Genomic DNA, 8,387 nt, shown 5'->3' with positions numbered 1-8,387 from the left:
TACACACCGACAAACCTCTGCTGGTAGGCTCCCTCACGCGCTGTACCCGCCATCATCCGGCTTCACTGCCGTCCCGCCTTGGCCAAGCCCCGCTCTGCCCTGGACCAGTTCCTCGTGTCCAGCCCTCCCCGGTCACGCTGCTCGTGCCGAATTCCTGCCGACCGGCAGGATTCCGACCAAGAATGGCTTGGCCGGAGGTGAATCTGGCGGGTAGACTACTGCGGAAACCGGAGTGCCATGTGGCGGTTGGGTTTGAAGTGGAGGAACCCTATAAAGAGAGATGGAGTTCGGGCCTCAATGCAGAAAAAACATTTCAGGCTGGTTGAATGAGTGGTGGGGACTATGTTTTTATTACTCAGGTGGCGGCAGTGGGCGTAATTTCTGTTGAAAAGTATGGGCAAATCCAAAACGGACGTAAAATAGGGGAGAAACCTTACCTCCTTTATCAAATGTGTGAGAATGTATGGAATCATGTATATTCTAAACCAAATTTGATTTCTTTGCCAAGGAACCACAGATTATACCTCTAGCAAACTGAAAATTGGAGAACATATATTTTTGCATTTGTAGGATAGAACATACATGCATCTAAAGTCTAAACCCATGCTAACACATTTTTGCTTATTTGTTTTGTAGGGTGATTACCCGACTTGGGAAATAACAAATGAGGTGAAATTTTGTTCTTACCCTTGTAGGATACATAAGTATATCTTTGTACATGTCTTTACGTTAACACTCCACTGCACATGTTTTTACAGGATTTATTGAGATTTGAATATGATGTGTCTGCGTCAGATCAAGAAGCTATGGAGGTGAAATTACTAAATTAACATCAACTCTGTATTGTACTCTAAACATTCTCTTAGGTTTACCTTTTTTTTTCCTTGATATTAGCATATGATGAATCTCGTTGGTAATACGACCACTCAACATTATGATTATCCTTCCACGCGGAGCAAAGCGGTATGCTCTGAAACACTAGACCTTAGAAGTATATCATATATACTAATTTCCTTAGCATCTATTTGATGTTGTGCAACAGAACATTGCTGAGATTTCTACTACTATTGGCGAGGTTCCAGTTGGTATAGTGGGGCTGCACTCCCTGAGAGTTTGGAAACAGCAAATGAGGTGAAATTAACACTTGTAGCTAGATAAGTAGGTATACATGTCTCCGTGTTAGCTCTCAAATACTCTTTTTTTTTCCAGAATTTTGGAGCACCATTGGAACAAGAAGCTGCCGAGGTGAAATTACCATATTGAGATTAAAAGCTCAACTTTGTATTTACTATAAACATTAGGCTTTACCAAATTTTTTGTCTTGATATTAGCACATGGTGAATCACTTTGATTCCACAACTATAGATTCTGATCATCCTTCCACGTGGAGTGAGAGTGGTACGTTATTAAATTTGGTTGTTGCTTTGAAGCACTACACCTCGGTATTTATAGGCTATATCCATTTCCTTATCATTTCTTTGATTTCACAACAGATATTGCTGAGCTTGCAAATGCCATTGGTGAGACTCCAACTGGTGTTGCTGAGACAGCACTCACTACTTCAGAGACTATTATAGTGACACCAAGCTGCTCCAAAGTTCTGATTGGAAGATTATTTACACCTGTGACTCCTTCTGATTTTCCAAGTGAGTGGCTAGCTGTACGACTAGGCATCCGTTTTTTTGGTTCATTCAGTTCAGTTTTTTCAGTTTTTGAGTAATTCGGTTCTTGCACATTGATGAACAAATTAACCTCTTACTACAGTATATAGTTTGGTTAGCTGAAACTTTGGTTCGGCTTTTATGCAACTGCTGCAACTGTAAGCGCGTTTTTATGCATGGAACTAGCTGCTACGCAGCAACAAGTAGTTAGCCTACGCATGCAGCTACCAGCTAGCAGTTGTTCTTCTAGTCTTGTACTACTGCGTTTTCACAATAAAAGCGCACATATCAACCGAATTCTGATGTACAAAAGTGCACCTATCACCTAATCTGTGGCATGCTGATTTAGCCCAGGTGATATGGTTAACTTAGGGGCACTGAGTTTAGATTAGTTTGCTTGCCGCTTGGCCTGGGACATGGAAGGCTGGAGTTGGGCCTTAGGGCCTTACCAAGTTATGTTCTTCAGTTACTTTGGGTATCCTCACGAACTGAGATGACCGATATTGTTTCGGTTTTTGGTATTTATGCCCACCCCTAGCTAGGTGGAGAAACTTGTAGTTTAATGTTGTAGAGTTCTGTTGGGGAAATAAAGTCCAGTAACCTTGGCATGCATAGTATGTCGGTTTGGTAACTTGATCACAGGGTATATTGAGCATAAAGGAGGTCAGTTTGCTCTAGTAGGTTAGAGCTGGAGTAGTATAGGTTGGTTTGGTAGAAGAATCAGGTGAATTAAGTGTCTAAGTCAGTTTCATATGTATCCTTAGGGCAGGCCCATCTAAGAATTGTTCAAAAATAGAGTCCAGCAAGGAAGAAACGATTTCTTTTAATTGAGTTGCTGTGTCTACCCGTCTAGCTTTTCTATCTGTCTTTACTACCTTTCTATCCAGCCAATCTTCCTTACCTTGTCTACATTACTGTACTAAAGTTAGAGTTTTCTTACCATCACATTTTTTAAATTGTAGGTCGAATTCTATCTCACAATCAACTTCACGGTTTTAAAACTGTGCATGACCTGATAAATGAGATCAACAGGGGCCACCAAGGTGGATCACCAAGAAGCAAGCTCTTGGATTGTTATATAATGCACAGATGTTTTCAGTCAGTGATGTCAGTGAAGATACTAAGAAGGATGGTTTAATCTGTGTGATTGATTCTACCAAGTGCCCGATATCTAGTGCATTAGGAGGGTATAGTGTTCTTGCAAATGTGCAATCTTCTGAGAAGTTCATTGGTAAAATGAAGGTATGCTACACCATCATTTGTCGTCTTACCTATGTGCTGTTCCACAACTTATTTTATAAGACAATTTTGTATGCTTGTTGTTTCAAGACTTTGAATAGGATACTGCATTAACTCTTAGCCTAACTTCTGACTACTATAGAAAAAAAGATGCTATCCCTTACGAAACTAATCTAGTAACCTAACGGAAACTAATTTGGCATCTATCTAACTATTCTATGATTCTATATCTTCAATTTCTCAAATGATGTCCTTATCTCTTTACTCGGTTGGATGAGGTTGGGTCTATTGTGCCACAATGTACACAAACAGCAATTACATCTGTAACTTAGGCCAGGTGATAGGCAGCTGCATTGAAGGTAGCAATTACTCCATTGTTCTTCCCATCAATGGGCTGGAAAACATACTATCAATCTCCTCTAGGGTCGGTAAATGATGATTCCTACCACTAGACCAGGTTGGTACAGTTGACATTGTTTAGAAACTGAAACAGCATGACAATGTTCTAGGATTAAATAAGATGATTCTATGGGCCAAGGCTCGTGCCACAGGGCCGGACTGAGGAAATAGCAATATTTCTTTAAAATTTATGTTTTGATTGTTATCTTAGAGATAATGTTAGTTAAGATCAAGATGACTGGGAGTGTGCTTGGATCCAGTTCTATGGTTAATTAGTGAGTACTGTAAATCGGTGCCAAGAATAATAAAATTTTCCTCAGTGATAACAAATTATTTGTCAAGTTCATTGGGCTAAGTGAACACTAATGGTACTTTAGGGGAGTAAAATTTGATTTTACTGTTATTTTTTACTACTGCTACATTTGAAACCTACATATTTTAAAATGCAGGAAAAAGGAGTGGAAATTGATTGGTTTGAAGTAAGAGGAAAACTTTGGTCGAGACGGAGACTTGTTCTGAGGGGGGGTGATGGCATGTTTCATCTGCTGCAGTGGAAACAGCATCATAACACAGAGGTACATGGTACTTAAGTAAACACATTTGCTAACTTTTGGGCAACTTTTTTGTTGGTTTACTCAGTCTATTGTTACAGTAGATTTTGTTTCCTTTTTCGCTTGTGCCCGTAAAAGAACTAGTGTTAAGTAATTACATCATGGTGAAGATGAATATATTATTATTTGAAAAATGTACTACTTCTCCAGAGAATGAACCAAAGGGTACACTGGTGTGCCTACAATTTTTCTTTGGTAAAATTGATTTTAACTATTTGTATTGTATCAAACTACTTCAGAGTTGAAAAAAGTATCCAAATGACATGTGTTATTTTACAGTGACTCATGTTTGTAGCAATGAAATATGAGAATTGTAATTTTTCCGGTTAATGAACCCATGGTACAATAGCTCCTACAATGTTTTCAAACTACCTCATCTTATTCTAATTTCCCATGTCGCTTGCCCAACATTGCATGACAATGCAAATACATTAATATTACATTAAAAGTAGACTAATACATGTCTACCTGGTCAGCCACAATCATGTTGTGTTTTAGTGAAATGTATTACTGTCTTATTTGGGTAAACCCACTTCAGAATTTTATGTATTGAGCATTTTTTTTAAAATTTTACCTATTGAAACCTTTGTCCTTTTATCTTTTAATTGTAGACAACGGGTGCTGCTGCGGCCGTTACGGGTGAAGCACACGAGCTGCCACATGGGAACTCTGGAGCCAGTACTTCGGGTGAAACGACACAGGGGCTGGGACTGGAGATGAAGGCTTTAATTCAGAATGTGTGTTTGCAGTTTGATCAGTTCCAAGCGACGGTCTCAATACAACTATCTGAGATCAACAGTAATATTCAGAGAATTGATAGTCGTGTTCAGTCTATTGAGCAGCAGCTCAGCTCAACTCCCACCATGGGATCGACACTGACAGGCCGGCAATCAAGCAGCGGCAGTGGTGAGGACAAAGAGGGGGTCTAGGCAAAATTTTACACTGAAGAGAATGTCAGCTCCTACGACTTACAGCTGCTCACGCTTTGCACTTGTACATACGCTCAAACTCAAATGAAAGTGGAGGGACACGGATAGTTTTGGTGTAGCTCAAACTTGGTGCTTTTCTTCACTCACTACCTAGTATCAAATGATACAGTAAGGGGCTTATTTCTAGTACTAGTCAGCTGCAAGGACCAGCTCACATACTACTCTTCTAGTGTGAACTCTTGACTAGTGAAAGCCAGGAAGTCAGGCCACTTATCTACTGCAGTGCTATTCTGACATTCTATTCTGACATGTACATTAACACCTTATCTTGTCTTGCTGCTATTTGCTCACACACTTATTCCTTACTAGCACATGCAGGTAGTGGTCCAGTCTTTGGGGCTACTGACCAAGCATGAATAGCACATTTGAGGTGTTCTTTCGGTAGTCGATGTCGCCCTCCATGTTGGAGTTGCTATGGCTGACAAGCTTACTGTCGGCGGCAGCCATAGTGGCGCGTACTAGCAATGTACCGCAACAAATGGTTGATAGCACCCGTGTGCTCTATCGTGGACTTCTCCATGAACCGTAGCCAACTACGAATGCAATGTTGGGCCAAGTATGCACAAGGTACCTCAAGCTCCAGACAATGTTGGGGTAGAATTTCGCATCCACCGTTGGGTTAGAGCTCTCCTTGCTCAGTTTGAGCTCGAGCTCCATTGGGACATGCAGTGGCTGCAGCCGCCCATGTCGGATTTGTCGAGAAGCTTGCCGGCGTATGTCGCTTGGCTGAGTGACGTTGAATTGTCAACAAGAATGTCATGAGGGTTACCTCAAGGCGGAGAGAAAGGGAGGTGTAAGGGCGTAAGGCATGGCGCATCCGGGACGGGTGCCACAAGTTACCCAGGTTCAGCTCTCACAACGGCGGTGAGATTCTACTCCTGCCACAAGACACTATATGGGCAACAAGTGCGCGAATACAGTGGCGATTGTCCTGTCCTAAGGGCTCCCGTGGGCCGGCTTATAAATAGGCTCAGACCTAGGGTTACAGGGGAGAGTCCAAGCTAGATTCTACACATAAACCTAAACTACCACCACAACTATTATCTTGTACAACACGAATCCGCCTAGCCTAAGTCGGTACGATTGCGTAGTCCAACTAGACATCCTCCTTAGTCCATCAACACTTGGGCCACCCACTCAGGCTATAGGTACAACCACCTCGTGGACCACCCGGGTTTGGTACTATAGAGCTCCATCGTGAATACACCCATTTTGCATATCCCAACGGTAGCCCCGGAGTTCTTCAAGATCCCTTTGCTCATCCACCTAGCTTGCCTCATTTTTCTTCATTTTCATCTTCACTTCAATGTTCTTCATAGAGGATTCCTAAGAACTCCAACAATCATTTTTATCTTTCCGCTAGGTTACAAGGCGGAAACACAAGTTTCTTATTTTTTTCTTTGAACGGGAGACAAAAAAAAAACTTGTGTTTTCGCGTTGTAACCTGATGGAAAGATAAAAATGACTGTTGGCTCCTTTAGATGCGACTTCAACGAGATGTATCACGGAAGTTATGAATCTTCACGGTATGAACTTATCCCATAATTGGAATGCGATCTTCATTCCACCTTATACGCTCCTAGATAAGGTAGTTCAGACAATAGGAGTTTGTATGCCGGAATTACCGCACATGCATTTGGATACGTGGCGTAAAATCCCACGGTTGAGGATTCATATTCCCACAATAGGATTCAAAGCACGCATCTCCCATCCACCTCTATAAATAGTGGGAGGAGTGTGGTGAAAAGCTCATTCCTCACCGTGTCCTCCACTTCGTCTTCAACCTCGAGCGCCGCTCGGGAGCTCTTTCGTCCCACGGTGAACTTTCCACCTGGACTTCGCCGCTGATGAGCCCCCGCGCCAGATTTCATCAACTGTGTTCTTCCATCATTTCTTCATTCCGCCCAAGATCGGCAACCGTGTCATTAGGATGGCAATGGAGCGGGTTTGGACGGATATACCAAAACCAGATCCATGCCCAAATCCATCAGCCTCGCTCTGCCCCATCCATGAAAGTATCCATGGGTATGAATGTTGCTCCAAATCCAAATCCACTGGATATCCGGATATCCATGTGTTTACGCACTATGCGCATGAATATAACATATTTGAGCAGAACACAAACATTTTAACAGCATTCGACAATATTTTCATAGCATTTTCAGCAACAATTATGTAGGCAATGAATATGAGGAGGAGGAAGGACCACGGGATGAGAGTAAGCCCACTCCTACCAGTGCGTCTCCTTGGCAGAGGAGAGCTGGACTGACGGAGAGGTGGAAGGGAGAGGCACCGGCCAAGCACTCCCTCACAGCGTACGTGGGAGTCACACGGGGAGGCCATGAAAGAAGTGGTAATTGGAGATTACGTGTTAGACTCACTGAGTTTAGCCTCAAGGTAGGAGCAGCTAGGCCTAGGTGAAATTCCATGTCTCACTGACATGTGGGATCACATGTCAGCCGGATATCTATTGGATATCCATGGGGCAAAACCTCTACCCATGCCCGTCCCATGAGTTATCGGATATCCGCCCCATGAAATCCGTGGGCATAATCAGCCCTCCATACCCGTGCCCATTGGGCCGGATATCCGTGGATACCCGAGTCCGTGGATAAAATTGCCATCCATCAATATGTCTTCCTCTTCTTCTCCTTTAGAAAATCTGCCCGAGGTCCCCCCCCCCCCCCCCCCCCGGCCACAAAAAATCCTGCCCAGTGCAGAAGAGCTTGGTTCAGACACTCAAAAAGAAACCGAGATAAAAACACACCCGGAAGTTCCTGGGGAGGATGACAAGGCGGAGAAGATGGACGAGGAGATCGGGGCGGAAGAGGGTGAAGAAGAAGACGCCCCAGCCAAGAAGAAGAATGAAAAGGGAAAGTGGAGGCATGTGCCCTTTCCGAAGAAGATGTCGCCGATTTGGAAAAGGAAGGCATCCTTTACTCCAAGGCGGAAACCAACTGGAGAGGCGCTATGGATCGCACGCTAAAATCTCTATTAATAAGTTACGGATCGGTGGTGTTGATTGGTCAAAAAAAAAATTAGAACAAATTTTCGTACATCTAAAGAAAACTGTCTGTGTCGCCCCTACTTCCTCCGCGATGTCAGCTTACCGGTGTGAAACAAAACTTATCGCACGTCCCGAGTCGCTCCCGTCTACATGTCACACACGATTGGTGATGGATCTCTTTTCCTTCTCCCACGACGTAACATCAGCTCCCGTCCCGTACGACAGGAAAAATCGGTGGCACAAGAGGAGTCGGCGGTTTTTTCTAGTCGCGACTGTGCTCGCTCGCCAACTCAACCAAGTTGTCTTGAAAGGTTCAAGATCCTTTTATTTCAACACACCCCACGCATGTCATTGTCGCTTATCCTCCGTCTCGCCAGCAGTTTTCTTTAGCTGCTCTCTTGCGCTTTCTCTTCGCTTGCCGTCACTTGTATACATACTGACTCTCTTTTCTTAGCTGCTTCCTGTCACTCGCCGTCCTTTT

At 43.3% G+C, this 8,387-nt stretch overlaps 1 protein-coding gene and 1 long non-coding RNA gene across 2 annotated transcripts; both read left to right on the top strand.

The window, feature by feature from the left end:
• The first annotated feature begins 634 nt into the window (after window positions 1–634).
• On the top strand, window positions 635–954 carry LOC124651855. The gene is made up of 3 exons (XR_006987517.1): window positions 635–669; window positions 759–812; window positions 895–954. It is a non-coding gene; the product is annotated as an uncharacterized LOC124651855 (long non-coding RNA).
• Window positions 955–2,698: 1,744 nt separating this feature from the next.
• On the top strand, window positions 2,699–5,189 carry LOC124654507. Its single transcript, XM_047193509.1, has 3 exons — window positions 2,699–2,903; window positions 3,749–3,874; window positions 4,522–5,189. Exons 1-3 carry the CDS (start codon window positions 2,751–2,753, stop codon window positions 4,837–4,839), a joined length of 597 nt encoding a protein of 198 aa, XP_047049465.1. The 5' UTR covers window positions 2,699–2,750; the 3' UTR covers window positions 4,840–5,189.
• The last annotated feature ends 3,198 nt before the right edge of the window (window positions 5,190–8,387 follow it).

This window comes from Lolium rigidum, chromosome 5, assembly GCF_022539505.1.
Source record: "Lolium rigidum isolate FL_2022 chromosome 5, APGP_CSIRO_Lrig_0.1, whole genome shotgun sequence".
Classification (NCBI taxonomy): Eukaryota; Viridiplantae; Streptophyta; class Magnoliopsida; order Poales; family Poaceae; genus Lolium; species Lolium rigidum.
Note: the sequence above shows the minus strand (reverse complement) of the source record. Positions and strands in the feature narration are given on the sequence as shown.